This window comes from Sturnira hondurensis, unplaced genomic scaffold, assembly GCF_014824575.4.
Source record: "Sturnira hondurensis isolate 20B ecotype Veracruz unplaced genomic scaffold, ASM1482457v3 Scaffold0004136, whole genome shotgun sequence".
NCBI lineage: Eukaryota > Metazoa > Chordata > Mammalia > Chiroptera > Phyllostomidae > Sturnira > Sturnira hondurensis.
This window is the reverse complement of record NW_028076767.1, coordinates 34,325,445-34,342,008: the sequence shown is the minus strand read 5'-3', so window position 1 is coordinate 34,342,008 and position 16,564 is coordinate 34,325,445. Positions and strand designations below refer to the sequence as shown.

Genomic DNA, 16,564 nt, shown 5'->3' with positions numbered 1-16,564 from the left:
AGTCTGTAGCTTTATTCTTTTGCTTTCTTTGTAGTACTAGCTAATAGAAGGAAATTAAACAATGAATGAGATATGAGGTCAGTTGATATTTACTCTTTCATTCTAAGAAGTACTAGAAATTTTATACCTCATGATGAAAGTATAGAGTGATCCCTATAAAATAGTCTTGGGAAGAAAAATCAAATCTAAATTAAATCAAGTCATCATGTCTATCGGGGTATGGACAGTCCAGTGACACAGAGGTACAGGTTAAGCAACAGCATGGGCATGCAATTTGCAAATCCTGGCACAGAGAACTTCATAGGATAAGCACCCAGTTTATTGCACAGGTTTTTTTGTAAGTGGAAGAAGATCAAAAATGTCAAAGACGTACCATTCAAATACAAGTTTAGACCTTATGTGGATGCAATTCAAACAAACCAACTGCAACACTAAAGAATGAACTGGAGAAATTTGAACACTGACAGGATATCTGATGATTTTCAGGAATTATTGTTAACTTTTAGAAATCAGGGGGAAAATCCCAATTGATATAGCAACAAGGTACATAAAGTACCTCAGAATAAACCTAACCAAGGAGACAAAAGACCTGTACTCAGAAAACTACACAACACTGAAGAAAGAAATTAAGGAAGACACAAACAAATGCAAGGATGTACCATGTTCATGGATTAGAAGAATTAACATCATCAAAATGTCCATACTACCCAAAGCAATTTATAGATTCAACACCTATTAAATACCTATTAAAATACCAAAATATCTATTTCATAGATACAGAACAAACATTCCAAAAATTCATATGGAACCATAAATGACCTCGAATAGCTGCAGCAATTTTGAGAAACAAGAACAAAGTAGGAGGGATCACAATGCTTGGTATCAAATTGTATTATAAGACCACTGTGATCAAAACAGCCTGGTACTGGCATAAGAACAGACACATAGACCAATGGAACAGAATAGTGAGCTCATAAATAAACCCAAGTCTCTATGGTCAATTAATATTTGACAAAGGGGGCAGCAGCATAAAATGGAGGAAAAATAGCCTCTTTAACAAATGGTGTTGGAGATCTGGATGGCTATATGCAAAAAAGTGAAACTCAGTCATCAACTTATACTATATATGAAAATACATTCATCACTTCTTAGCCTTTGGGCTAAGATCAAGTGAAAATAAATTCAAATGGATGAAAGACTTAAATGTAAGTCGTGACACCATAAAAGTCCTAGAGGAGAACATAGGCAGGAAAATCTCGTATTTAACGCAGCAGTAGTTTCACTGGTATGTCCTGTAGAGCAAGGGACATAAAGGAAGGAGTTAATCAATGGGACCTCATCAAAATAAAAAGCTTCTGCACAGCTATAGAAAACAGCAATAAAATGAAAAGAGAACCAACTCTAAGGAGAAACATATTTGCCAATGACACCTCGGACAAGGGTTTGATCTCCAAAATATAAAAAGAACTCACACTACTTCATTCCAGGAAAACCAACAACCCAATTTAAAAATGGGGAAAAGACCTGAACAGACACCTCTCAAGAGGACATACAGAGGGCCCAGAGACATGAAAAGATACTCAGCATCACTAGCCATCAGCGAGGTGCAAATTAAAATCACAGTGAGATACCATTTTAGACTGGTGAGAATGGCCATCATAAACAAATCAACAAATAACACGTGTTGAAGAGGATGTGTAGAAAAGGGAACCCTAATGCACTGTTGGTAGGAATGCAGACTGGTGCAGTCACTGTGGAAAGCAGTATGGAATTTCCTCACAAAACTAAAAATGGAACTGCCTTTTGACCCAGCAGTTCCACTGCTGGGATTATATCCTAAGAATCCTGAAACACAAATTTATAAGAACCTATGACCCCAATGTTCATAGCAGCACAATTTACAATAGCCAAGTACTAGAAGCAACCTTAGTGACCATCAGTAAATTTGTAGATCAAAAAACTACAGTACATTCACACAATGGATTATTACTCAGCAGGGGGGGGCGGAAAAAGGGAACTCCTACCCTTTGAGACAACTTGGATGGAACTGGAGAATATTATGCTAAGTGAAATAAGCCAGGAGGTGAAAGACAAATACCATATGATCTCACCTTTAAGTGGAACCCAATCAACAAAACAAGCGAGCAAAATATAACCAGAGACTGAAATTAAGGACAGTCTCACAGTAACCAGAGGGGACGTGGGAGGGGATAATGAAAGAAAAGGGGGGGAAGGGTTTTCAGGAACAACTATAAAAGGACTTAGGGCCAAAGTCAAGGAGTTTAGAATTGGGCGGGGGGGGGGGGCTGGGGTTGGGGGGAAGTAGAGGGTGCAAATTCAGATGACTGTACTTGAACAACAATAAAACAATATGCTGGGGGAAGAAAATGATAGTGTGGTTGTGTATATTTGGGGGAAAGTCCGTATGTTTTTAGTATATTGAAATATTTATGGATGAAATAATAAACTATCTGAAATTTTCTCTAAAATAATTTGTGGTAGGACTAAAGCCAAAGAACATATAACTTGAATTAAGAGTAGCCATGAGTGAATTATTTTTGTAGCTACAAGAGTACATGAGACTTTATTATTATCTGCTTTTGTGTGTATTTTAAATTAAGATTCATAAAAACTAAACTTTTTTAAAAAGGTAAATGTAGGATGAAATGTTTATGGCGCCTGTATGAGGAATAATTTTTCACCATACTCACAGATGAAAACAAACTAAATATAAAAATCAATGACTATGAATTAATTTGACTACATTAATGTTAAAACTATTGCCAAAAAAACACTATAAACAGAACAGGCTGAGGATGTTTTTGCAGCACATACAACTAACAAAGCCTTAGTGTCCAGAATATTTAAAGATTATAAGTAATTTTTTAAGTAGAAAAAAACTCCCTGGCTGATGTGGCTCAGTGGACTGAGTATTGGCCTATGAACCAAAGGGTCGCCAGTTCAATTCTCAGGGCACATGCCTGAGTTGCAGGCCAGGTCCCCAGTTGGGGGCATGTGAGAGGCAACCACATATTGATATTTCTCTCCCTCTCTTTCCTCTCTCTCTAAAAAATAAATTTAAAAAAAGAAAGAAAAAATGTTTATAGACATTTTGCAAAAGAGGAAATCCAAAAATGTGAAAAATGTTCAACTTAACTAGTCATCAAGAAAGGGCAAACTACGAAATACCCTCCCCATCTAATCAAATTAACACAAAATTTAGAAACCTCACAATAGCAGGTAAATGGATAAGTTAATTATCCAGTCACACAGTGGAGTATTTAAAACCTGATTTCTTTACCAGCATGGGTGAATCTCAAAAACACAAGGGAAAATGGAAAAAAGCAGGTTTGAGGACAGTGTAAAGAGTGTGATAAAATTACAGAAAGCTTGTAAATGCTCAAACAGTACAGGTTGCTCCTAGTGTTGGGAAGGGAAGGAAATGAGATCCAGAAAGAACTTGGACAGTCTGCCAGTGTGGCAAAAAAAGCTAATCCTCCTTAAATCTAGGGAATGGATATGTGGGTATTTGTTAGATAATTCTCTCTCTCTTTTTTTAACTTTATTAAAATAAGTTTAAAATGAAACAAATAGGCTTTTGGTTTTGAATTCCTTGTATGCTAAGCAAAGATACAGAAATTATCTTAATTTGAATTCTACTTTTTCTACTTATCTCAATTATTAAATAGCCTATAGGTAATCAAATAAAATGCAAGGTTATAAAACTATGCTATTGGTTCACCCAGAACAAGCCAGGATTACTCACTACTTGGTGGGTCATGGCCAAGTCGCTTAGCCTGACAAGATCTCAATGATTTCATCTGTAAAGTTGACTTAGTAATTTGAGCTGCTTAATAGCATTGTTGTGAGAAACAGAAACTACATGCGGAAGTGCTGAAAAAGTGCTAGACATGTAATAAGTGCTTCTTAAATGTTATGTTTAATTGTTTTATTAATGTAACGAATTCTTAATATTTGCACTCATTTTACAAAAATCTGACAAATGTTTTCATTTTTTCTAAAATTACTTTTGAGCCCTGACTGGTGTGGCTTAGTGGGATGGGAGTTGCCCTGCAAACCGAAAGGTCACCGAATTGATTCCCAGTCAGGGCACATGCCTGGGGTGTGAGCCAGGTCACTTCCGTCTAAAAATAAATAAATCTAAAATTATTTTTAATCCTAGTCAAAGATTTCATTTTCCTAATAAATGTGTCAACGTTAAAGATGTGAAATTCAACTATGGCAAATCTACAGATCTCTTTTTAACTTTTTAAAAAATAAATAAAAATTAAAACTTTAAAGAAATGTTTCCTTATTAGTTCCTGTTAATTCTGAGGAGGAAATTGTAGTGTTTTGTACCATAACAGCTATCTTGAATATAAAGAAAAAAAATAGCCACATTATTAGGGCATGATTCATAATTCTTTAACTTAAAGTACAGTTATGTTCACATTAATTATTAATATATTTTTATTCATGCTATTCTATTTTCTTGATTTTTTTCTACTTCTAGACAATTGGAATATTTATTAGGGTATCGGAAATGACTTATGCTAGAAGTCAGCCTGCTCTTTACAGCCTCATGCAAGTTAGTTCTGAAGAGTGAAAAGGCACCAAACCCTTAATTGCCCATGCCCCCCTCTCTGTTTCATGCCTGTGGATTTTATATCCAGTGGAGTACCTATAAATAAGCGTTAGGTCTTCATCAGTACCATGTTCTTTGCAAAAGTTGGCCAGGCTAAAATTTTTCAATCACCAGCAGTTTAGCAATGGGTTTTTTAAATCTTGTTCTTACTTAAATAAAGGCAAGCTGGTTATAAATTTGAAACAGATAGGTTAAATGTATAAGTCATGTTCAGTTTGTCTTTTTATTCTTAACAGTATAACATCCAGGCTTACCCCACAACAGTGGTGTTCAACCAGTCCAGCGTGCACGAGTACGAAGGGCATCACTCTGCCGAACAGATCCTGGAGTTTGTAGAGGTAGGGTTTTTATTGCTGTTCAATTACGGTTGTCTCACAGACGTGTTTTACATTAATATTACAGTATTATGAAGCACCGAGGCAACAAGTTCATGGCTGTAGATCCTTCTGTGTATCCGTACACTTTGTATAAATAGTTAATTGTGTTTAATAACAGGAGTTATTATTTTTGTGCCAAAATATTTTCTAACAAGAAAATGAATTTAAATTTACTAATGTTTTATTATATACTTACTATAAACACTAAGTATGTGTTTTGTTTATTACCTATTTCAGTACCTTGTACTTAGTAGACAAAACTATTTATTAAATACGTGAAATAGACAAAACTATTTATTAAATATGTGAAATAATCTTTCATAAAGCTTTGCCACTCCCCTCCATGTTTTCTCAGATAGAACCACCACAGCTTATTTCTTTTAGATCCCATATAGATGAGATGGGAGTGAGCCCATTATTATCCAGGAAATGTGTGGGGGCAGTCTGACCCAACCCCCCTGGAGGGCCTCTTTCAAGCCTGGGCAGCTATGCCACACCTGTGATTATAATCACACAGAAGTGCCCTGTATCTAGAGCATCTCCTGTTTTCCCACTAATAGTCTTACTTGGCTAAAGTAGTTAACAGGGGCTTCCTAAGAATAACAAAATTTAGCTTATTATTTATGTAGTGACCACACCTCTTCTCTGTTCTACTCTTCTCTCCCTCCTCCTCCAGAATAATAGTTTTCGGTTTTGATTATTTTCCCCAATGAAGCTAACATCTTCCTTACTATTACCCAATTGTGACAGACTGCAGCTTTGTTAAAATAGCATCGAACAAGTGATCTGTAGAGACATGTAGAGATATAATGTAGAGATATATATAATATATCATGAGATATTATATGTATCTATAGAGATACATATAATAGATATGTATTATCTATTACATATCTATTGGTTCTGTTATTGGTTCATTGGTTTCAATGGTTTCAGAACTGAATATGGCTAATGTAAACATCTGGGCAGCTCTTGGAAACCTTGCCTCATCTACTCATAATCTTAAATAAAGTTGCCTCTTTATTTTAGTGATACATAGAAATAGCAACAAACTATACCTTGATTTAAGAAGACTGATAGTCAAAATCCAAACTTAATAAATTAGGGCTTATTTCTTCCTTTTAAAAATAATTCAGTATAGATTCTCTTTAAAATATCCTTAGCTATCTTTTTATCATTCAAAAATAATTTTTCCTAAATGACAGATACCAACAATTTGCCAAGAATATGTGGAAAAACTCTTTTGTTTACATCTGTTACAATGAAAGCTGTGTTGTCTTTAGGATCTTAGGAATCCTTCAGTGATCTCCCTGACACCTGCTACTTTCAGTGAACTAGTTAAACAGAGGAAACATGATGAAGTCTGGATGGTTGATTTCTATTCTCCGTGGTGTCATCCATGTCAGGTTTTAATGCCAGAATGGAAAAGAATGGCCCGGGTATAGTAAACTAGCTTATTTTAAATCTTACCATTTACTAAGGATGTTTATTTAACAGAATTATTTTGAAACTGAGATGAATAAGCCTGCCTCTAGATTATTATGACTTTTTTAATAAGAGTTCTGATCATACCACTTAGATTCCACTCAGTTTCTGTCTGTTGGGTGAGTATAGAGAATGATTACCCTTTTCATGTGCCACTTCATATATATTTAACCAGATTTCTGCCAAAGTCAACCCAAAGATCTCCTTTATTTTATAATGAAATGTGTCTGCTTCTTTATTTTTAGATCTTAAATGTATCATTTTTTCACAAGTGTAGGACTTAAAAGTAAAAACAAAAACAAAAAATAGCCTTGATTTATAACACATTAGATTTTTAAAATTTCATGCACATAGAAATAGTGCTATATAACTCATGGAAGATTGGAAAGAAATTATTTAAATACCAGAATGGAAAATGCAGTAAATATTTTATATGTATGTCTAAGATTAAAAAAATTAACAAACCTGTGAGTTAAAGTGATCGCTGGTTTCTGAACATTTGAGGTAAATAAATTTTGTGCTCCATTCATTAAAATTTTTAAGTTCAGATATGAATCAGAGTGCTCCCCACAGCTCATATCTCCATTTGAAAAAGTCAGTCTTTGAAACAGCATTGTGAAGACCTTCCTTAGATCTTGGTTTTAATACTTTGAATTTTAGAAATACATTATTTTCCCTGTGTAATAGGTAAATGAAATTGATTATTTAATATGCAATAATTGCAGTAAGTTCTGAACTACAAAGTTAGATTTCTAGTTTATGTGCTATTATGTGTAATGCCCTTAGTCATCTTTATTTGGTGAAAATCACTGATAAATAATATAGTAACCATCTCGTAGTGACAGTATCTCTATTGCAAATATATATGAAGTAATTATGGAGGTAAATTTATTCTTATCACGCTGACCTCTTTCTCTCTTTTTTTATAGACATTAACTGGACTGATCAATGTGGGCAGCATAGACTGCCAACAGTATCATTCTTTTTGTGCCGAAGAAAATGTTCAGAGATACCCTGAGATAAGATTTTTCCCCCCCAAATCAAGTAAAGGTCATCAATATCAGTAAGTATTGTCTAAAATTTGAAGACATTTTTTACAGTTACTTACTTATACAGTTAAATTTTAAAAGTTATCCTGACTAAATGCTAACCCAACAAATGTTTTGGGGGAGCCCCTGTGTAAGGTATCGTGCTAATGAGAACTTCAGAGGATGAAGAGAGAGTTGAGCAGTTATGCTGTTCATGAAGCTGACAGTCTAGTAAGGAAGAAATAAGAAGAGAAGCAACTAATATTTATTAGGTTCCTGATAAGTTTCAGGCACTATATGAGATCTTTTCTTACATTATTTCCACTGGTCCTCACACATACCCTGAGAAGCAAAAATTATCGCCCTTCCTATTAGAGAAATCAAATAACGTAGGTCACAGTGGCTGAGGTTTGGAGTTGGGGTGTGAACCCCTTCTGTCTCAGTGCCCTCTTACCATAACACCGCATGGTTTTTCAGGTAAAACACTGAAAAAAGAGCAAGGCAGAATATACTGAATATTAAAAAATAAAAATGAGCCCTGGCTGGTGTAGCTCAGTGGATTGAGCACGGGCCTGCGAACCAGAGGATCGCGGTTCGATTCCCAGTCAGGGCACATGCCTGGGTTGCGGGCCAGTTCCCAGCAGGGGACACACGGGAGGCAACCATACATTGATATTAAAAAAATAATAAAAGAAAAAAATAAAAATGAGCCATGGATTTCAAAGGAGTAAGGGATCCACAACTGTGAGGGGAAAATCATGAAATACTGCATTTGTGAGGTAGCTTTTGATATGGCTTTTAAAAGTGGGTAGGAATTTTACACACAGTTCTAACCAGAGTAAAGGTCCAAACACTAAAGCCTCGGACGTTGTGAGCTAGGTCATTACCTCGGGTCTGTAGATGTCCAGCTGGTCGGTCTGAAGCACACACATACCATTAGGACTAGTGAAAAATACTATTTGGGAAGCCATGTAAGTAGTGTTTTTATCTAAGTATATCTGAGAAGAGAGATGCTCAAGTCATTGGGCTATACTTAACCTAAGTTGCTACAGTGAGATTATTTTCTGAATATAGCTAATAATGAAAACAACTATTTACAACTCAATATTCTCTTTTTTTTTTTGCAGTAGTTACAATGGTTGGAATAGGGATGCCTATTCCCTAAGAATCTGGGGCCTAGGGTGAGTAATTGAAATACATCATTGTATAAAATGGATATAATGCTATTGACCTTCCTTTTATGTCTGTACTTAAATTTGCTGTGAGCCATTTGAAGTTCTAGCATTTTAAAAAACTTAGTAAACAATTAGAATTCACAAAATAAGGTTGTGGTTTGTTACACTGTCATTCTTTGAAGTCATTTTTAACTTACAAAGTTTTGCAGTTTTATATTTTGGAAGTTTGCTTTGGTTTTGTATAATGAAAAATAATTAATTTCTCACTACAGATTTTTGCCTCAAGCGTCCATAAATCTAACACCGCAGACCTTTGATGAAAAAGTCTTACAAGGGAAACACCACTGGGTGGTTGACTTCTATGCTCCGTGGTGTGGGCCTTGCCAAAACTTTGCTCCTGAGTTTGAGCTCTTGGCTAGGGTGAGTCTGGTCTGGCTACTGAACCAGTTGTACTTACATGTATGTCTTAGTAATTAGCTAAAACATTTTCAATATTCGTTTTTCTTAAATGTTCCATCTCAATTTTAAAAACTATTTTATTTTTGTAACTCTAGTCTTTGCAGTAGATTTTATTCGTTATTTAAAAATTTAGCTAACAACTTCTCTGCCTTGGATGACAACATCACCTACCTAACCTGAACAGCCAAAAGCTTCACTTCATCTGTGTGTTCCCTGTTTCCTTTTCCTGCAGTTAGGGAGGAATCCTTTTTGATCCTATTTGTATATGCTAAAGACAGTGAGAGATCTCCCATCCAAGTACTAACCAGGCCCAACCCAGCTTAGCTACTGAGATCAGATGAGATCGGCGCATTCAGGGTGGTATGGCTGTAGACACATGGAGGGTCATCCGCGGGGCAGGGGTCGGGGGGGAGGTGAGGATAGGGAAAAGGTACCAGGAATAAGAAGTATAAATGGTAGGTCAAAACAGACAGGGGGATGTTAAGAATAGTGTAGGAAATGGAGAAGCCAAAGAACTTACATATGTGACCCATGTACCTGAACGGTGGGGAATTCTGGTAGGAGGGGGGCAGTGCAGGGAAGAAGTGAATAAAGGGGAGAAAAAAATGGGACAACTGTAATAGCATAATCAATGCAATCTACTTTAAAAATATAAAGCCACTCAAATTTTAAAAAAAAAGTGATTTTTCATCGGTAAAAATAAAAAGAGAGAGAGATCTTTCAGGGAGGGGACGGGAGAGCATAGCTGAAGTAGTCAGCCTTCTACAAGAGGAATGCAGACAGAACTGGAGATGTTTGTGCCATGGCGGACAAGGTGTGGCTACCAGGGAGAAGGTGAGGTATTTAGCGTAAAGCTTCCCAGTTTACTTGGTATGGCAAAGGAGAGTTTGTTTGCTTTTGGAGAGGTGGTGCCGGACAGATAGGAATGAATGTAAAGAGCCAGTGAGAATTTGGAAGCCGTCTTACTCAGAAGCAATCTTATTTGATCAGACTTTTTTAAGCAACAAATTCTTATGTTTATAAAAATTGGAAATGTTTAGTTATCACCTTGCTTTCTGGTTGCCAAAATACTTTATGCCAAAGAGAATAGTAAACCATATTTTTCTTTTTTCAGATGATTAAAGGAAAAGTGAAAGCTGGAAAAGTAGACTGTCAGGCTTATGCTCAGATATGCCAGGAAGCTGGTATCAGAGCCTACCCAACTGTTAAGTTTTATCCCTACGAAAGGGCAAAGGTATGTACGGGGCTTTCCTCTGTGGCCCTTCCCCTTGGCAGGCCGAGCACTAGAGGTTTTTCTTTTGGTCTGAGTAATGCTTTTCTGTAGTTTCTTCTCCCGTTGTTATTTTAGTGCACATTACTGAAACAAGCTCCTTTTACATATACACTGTGTAATTTTAAAAGTTTTTTTGGTCCCACAGTTGATAACAATCTTCGTTACCTTAAAATTTTTATACTCACAAAGAGGAAAATTACTCAAAGGACATACCAAAATAATAATAGTGGTTTTCTCTGGGTGGTAGAATTGAAGGTGCTTACTTTCTATGAAGTTTTATATTTCCTACTTTTATAGAATTAACATATATTACTGTTAAAGTGAATTATTTTTTCCAAGAAAGGATAGTGTACTATTGTACTTTCGCAGCAGCCTTAGCACCTGAACGTTGCTATTTACTGATGGTTTAGACCAAGGGTAAATGTGAGGGTCGCTTGGTTCCGTCATCATTCCTTTTTTGGGCCAGTGACATTTTTTTCCCCAACACGAAACTAGACATCTACCAATGATCGTAAGATTCAGAGGATAACTTCTACCATTATTAATACACACAGGCATCTGTCTGCCAGCCACTGTGATTGCTGGCTGAAAGCAGTCAAGACCTTTGCTGTTTTCCCAAGTAAAAGAAGGACATTTTTGAAAGTAGAATAAATATGTACTTACGTTGTACTGTATTCATGTTTTCTGGTAAAACATGAAATAATTTCAGATATTTTAATATATACTTTTTGAGAAAGAATATCAGATTAAGATCTCATGTTGATAATTATAATACATTTTGAAATAGAGCTAAACAAAGAAATTAATGACGAATTTCAGAAATCTAAAATTGTAAGGCATCTGGATTTTTCAGTGAAGCATTTTGAGTAGTCCAAGGGGCTAATAACTCAATGTTAAGACAGCCCAGGGTAGCACAACTTGAGGGGAAAGGAGATTATACCTGAGCCTGAATCTTTCTTCCTTTGAAATGACTAGCTCTACTTCCCAGTTCTCAGAAGAGCTGAGAAATTAGCGAGCTAAACAGGGGCTTTTTCATGTAAAATGATGTTGGGGAAATACCAGTCTAATGAGCAGTCACAGAAATGATCAGGCCATAGTGGGAGCTCTTTGAAGATGATGTTAACCATGTATCTAGAGTTCTTAGGACCGATTAGGGCCTGGAAAATATCAGTCCAAACTGAAAGACAGGCGTGGCATCCGGAAGTCCAGGCCAGATGAGAGGGCCAAAGCAAAATAACAATTGGAATAAACCGAAATACAAACCAAGGTGGGAACTTTACAAAGAAACAAAATCCTGACATACAAGTGTGGGGTTCCCTTCACAAAGAAGGAAACAGGTGGTTGCAGGTCCCAAATAAGGAAGAGTTAGGTGCATTCATCTGTTCCTATCCCAGCTTTTTAGCCACCTTCCTGCTGTGGGCAGATGAAAACCAGGGATATACAGTGTTTTCCATTGCTACAGTTAGTCATGGTTTTGTTTGTGCCAGTGGTTGTATTAGGTTAGAATGATGTGAGTCCTCTGGGCACATCTTCTCTTACATAGCTTAGCTGTTGTGAGGCGTTTTGAGTTAGCGATGCATTTTTTCCAAGGAATTGACCTACATGTCCCCATAACAGTATCATAGTATTTATTTCAGGTAAATAAGGGTTAACTGTGCTTTTGTAGTATTATTTCCTTGAAGAAATTTCAGTTTTGAGCACTTGGAGCTTTAAGGACTATTTAGTCAAATTTCTTAGATGGAAATGTCATGTTTTAATTAATACTTACAAAATTATAAGAAAAGTGTTTTTAATTTTAGAGAAATATCTGGGGAGAGCAAATAGATTCCAGAGATGCAAAAGAGATTGCTAACTTAATACATGAAAAATTGAAGAGTCTTCAAAAAGATGGAAAGAGAAATAAGGTAAGGACTGAGTTGAGAGCTGACTTTGGCAAACATCTAAATTTATGCTTACTGTATTTTATATGTATCAATAAACAGGTGAAATGAAGCTTCAAAAAATAGTAAGTAGTTGGAAATTTCTTCTTTGGAAAATATAAGAATCAAGAGTATAACCACTAGACACAGAAATATTTAGAAATTTGGACAAAACCATTTAAGAAGAAATCATGACTATGGCCAGAAATATTTAAATTTTGTTCAAACATAAGTAAAGCATGGGCTTAGTAGGAATAAATATACTGGTGCCTCTTGACACATTTGGATAACAAATAGTTTTTTGTTCTTGGTATAGTCAGGAAATATTGGAGTCCGTGTTCATCTGGACCTCTCCTGGAGATTGAACCTATCAAGTAGTGCAACATTTTCCCCCGTGCTCTTTGGAAAGGCTGTTTATTTTCATCTTTAAATCACTGTCATTCTAGGACAGACTCAGACCAAAGAATCTGTGAATGCTAGAGTGCTTTCTGAATTTGATACAATCACCTGGAGGTTTCTTGGTTTCTTTTCCTGTGATTTGAAAGGACTAAAGAACAGCATGAAGGGCCTGAAATCATTAGAACTTGCAGGCCCCGATAGAGAAAGCTTTAAAACCTGCCTCCAGAATTATATTGTATCCAAATCTAAAAGTTAGGGAAAGGATTATGGATGTGTATTTTCTTGGTTTCAGTAAACAAAAAGTGTTTTTCTGATAGTTTGTTTAGCTATATTTTTTCAATTCATTTTTTTAAATTGTGGCTTTTATCTCAAGTTAAACATTTGAAATAGAAAACACTGTTAGTCATAAATCAGAATATCTTAACTGAAATTTAGTTAAAGAGCACATCAATATACAACCTTGAAAGCATAAAAGTAATTGGTAGTGTCTGTCAGGGGGCAAGTAAGAACCATCTGATACCGTTGTCTCAAATATTGTCATTGGGAGGTGAGGTGCATTTTGTGTGTGTGATCCATTATATAAGAACAGAAAGTACTTGTTTTTGAGAAGGTAAAACTTTGGTTAGTTTATATTATTGTATTTTGCCTTGTTTTAATATTATAAATTCATGGTTCTTTTGTAATTACTTTTACATTACTATTGAAGGATGAGCTTTAATATTGAAGATGAAGAGAAAATGAAAAGAAATTCTGACAAGTGGTGACGTGACATCAGAAGACATCATTTTAGACTCTTACTACATTCGTGGTGGGAATAGAAGAACATTATATTGGACATGTAATTGCACCATCGAAAGTCTATACAACATCGGTATGAATGAAGGGTCTGCAAGCCTTTTCTGTTAAGGGTCAGATCATAAACATTTTAGGCTTTGTAGACCATATGCAGTTCTTGGTCACATATGGCTCTTTTGTTTTGTGTTTTGTTTTGTTTTGTTTCACAACCCTTTGGAAAATGTACAAACCATTCTTAGCTGAGGGACATCCACTAATAGGCCACAAGCCACATTCAGTCCCGAGGCCATAGGTTGCTGACTACTGGAAATGGTGTTTGGGCTGGCTGGCTTGAACAGGAGCCTCTGCCAGTACGTGCCTGAGTTGTCCACTGCGAACATCATCACTTAAAGTGCGTGACTCGCCTGAAAAGGGAGAACTTGGTTTGCAGCCACCCGTTCTTCTAATGGTTCTTCACATTGATTCTCTAGTCATATATTTCACTTAAAAACATGACGTGGCAAAATAAATAGATATCCTATTTTCATGATATATCCTAGTGAAGAGATCTTCATTTTCTTTCTTTACTTAAAGGTTAAATAATTGATTTTAATTTTTCACAATTGAGAACAAAATTTTACAGTAAGTAAACAAATTCTATAGATTACTGCAGCATTCAGAAATATCTGCAGGGAAAAATATGTATAGCAATTAACAGAATACTGTATAGTATCCCAAACATATCAAGTATTTAGAGTTCTATATTTTAAAGATATGTCTTAATTTATTTTCTAAGTGTTTTTCATAAAAATTTTCCCTGTGATAATAAGTAACTTTGAAGCATCTTCTAATATTTTATGGTTTTGCCCTCTGGACTCTTTTGATGTGTCTCTTTTGTTTACATTTGCTTTTTATTCATAGTTGTTGACTATTAGTTTTACTAATCTCTTCATTATTCAAATAGGAAAAAAGGACTTTGCAGTTTTGTTTCCCTGTAAGTCATTATGATACTGCGGTCGTTCTAATTATTGACTGTTGGAGGCTGCCATGTTCAGATAAATATTGGTACAATAACAAGTTATTTTTCTAAGAAAATTAAGTATATAAATCTAAGGATGAGACCTTTTAGTTTCTCAGTTGTTCAGACTCAATCCAAATATTGTTTCCTTGCCCTTTAACAAAACAGGTGTTAGGTATAATTTAGGGTGTATGGAATAGTAAAAAACCCAGTATAAATCTAAAGAGTTCTGTGAATTAAAAAATATTCCGTTTTCCCCAAAACTTTTTAGGATTATGCTTTATTATATTGGAAGAATGTTGTCTATTTTTTTAATACCACTTTACCTCCTTCCCCAGTGTTTCCTTATAAATATTTACAACTACAATTTATAGAAAAAGTAATAGATTTTTTATTTTCAAGTGTAACCCTATTCTTTATAGTCTCTCCCATATTATTTGTAGTGTATTTCTTACCTCCTTATCTCAGATTTCATTTGACACATGTAGGCACATACAGAAGAATCTCCACTTTGAGCCTTAATTTAACCTTGTTGAATTATGATCAGTAATGGCAAGTGCCTTTTATTTATTAAATTTTCAAAGCCTAGAAAATTCTTTAAGTTAGCTTGTTTCTATAAGAATCCTAAAAGGAAATACCTAAGGAAGTCCTCATAAATACCAACTGAGTTACTGTACCAGTTACATGAATACCACTGTGCTGGACCCTGAGGAGAGTATGAATGGAAGTGAAGGCATCGGCCCCATCTCCCAAGTTCATGTCACTCACAGTTCTGACTCTGAATCTATAAACAAGTGTATAAGTGACTGTACACTACTACCTGTAACTCCAAATTTAATTGAAAAACATCTTAAGCAGTGCGTAAAGTAGTAAAATTATATACCCTAAAATTTGACCTAAGTATATGCCTGTGGAATCGGCTCTGAGGCCAGTGCTACCTGGGAGTCGTGTTAAGTAATATGTATCGTATTAGTAATATATATCGAGAGGCTATTTTCTTCGATCATATCAGCGTCAGTGGTTAATTAAAAAACAGCCGACCGAGTTAAAGGTTTGGATGGCCGCACCCGTGCAGCGGAGCACCTCAGAGAGCGCCAAGTCCCTCAGCAGCACCGTTTTGTGTGCAGGTGGCTTCACGTGACACGGCGCATCGCTCGCAGAGCCGGGTATGAAAATTAGATGCATTTGATTGTGTGGCTATGTGAAATGATTTGGAACTTGTTTTTGGCATTAATGCTGCTTGCCTATCTCAGTTTCCCAGTTTTTATTGAACATCTTTCCTATCTTTTTTACTTAAAGTATATGATTAAGACGAAAGAAAAATAAAATGAAATAATTATTGTATAATGACTTTTATATTGTAAAACTTTTCTTTAAATTGTTTTTTTGTTTTCTGACAGTATGTAAGAAAGTACATTCATCCAAAAAGAGTTACATTATTTCTTATCAGACACATTTACAAAGCTACTTAGTATGGGAAAGTTTTTAATGAGGAAGTAGTATTTTTTCAAACCATTTTAACAGAATTTGTGTACAGTAATTAGTCTAGTTTTAATCCTTATATGTATGAACAAAGTCAGATAAATGTCTTAAATTATGCATATATTCAGCCTATCATGACAGTTAAGAAGTAATACAAAGGTTCAGTTAACCAAATGCATATTAAACTTTCTATAATACCTAAAGGAAAAAATTGATTCTGAAGAGGTTTTTCCTAAAAAAGAAGTAATATTTCTGGTAGTATATACTTTACTCATAGACCAAAACTTAAATATACCCCAATACTTCTTGTGAATAAACTTGTTTTCAAAATGAGTAATAACAAAAATTTAGGTCAGCCACCAACCTTAAGTATAAATGTGTTATTGATTGTATGTAAAAAATGTTGGGGCTCAAGTCCTTTATTTTTATGTCAAAGGGTGTAGCTGCACCCCTGCTGCCCCCAGCCCTCCTGTTAGATGTACCTAATAAGTGGTAACCAACCGAAACTGTGGCTGAGGCTGATGCCAGAT

General features: G+C 35.4%; 1 protein-coding gene across 1 annotated transcript in view; it reads left to right on the top strand.

Moving 5' to 3' along the window:
* Positions 1-15,902, top strand: part of DNAJC10 (DnaJ heat shock protein family (Hsp40) member C10) — a 44,740-nt gene extending 28,838 nt beyond the window's left edge. Inside the window, exons 16-23 of the mRNA XM_037044336.1 lie at positions 4,882-4,983; positions 6,306-6,461; positions 7,437-7,570; positions 8,663-8,716; positions 8,983-9,130; positions 10,284-10,403; positions 12,242-12,346; positions 13,467-15,902. Coding sequence (XP_036900231.1) covers positions 4,882-4,983; positions 6,306-6,461; positions 7,437-7,570; positions 8,663-8,716; positions 8,983-9,130; positions 10,284-10,403; positions 12,242-12,346; positions 13,467-13,478 — 831 coding nt within the window. The 3' untranslated portion in view covers positions 13,479-15,902. The remainder of the gene's footprint in view (positions 1-4,881; positions 4,984-6,305; positions 6,462-7,436; positions 7,571-8,662; positions 8,717-8,982; positions 9,131-10,283; positions 10,404-12,241; positions 12,347-13,466) is intronic.
* The last annotated feature ends 662 nt before the right edge of the window (positions 15,903-16,564 follow it).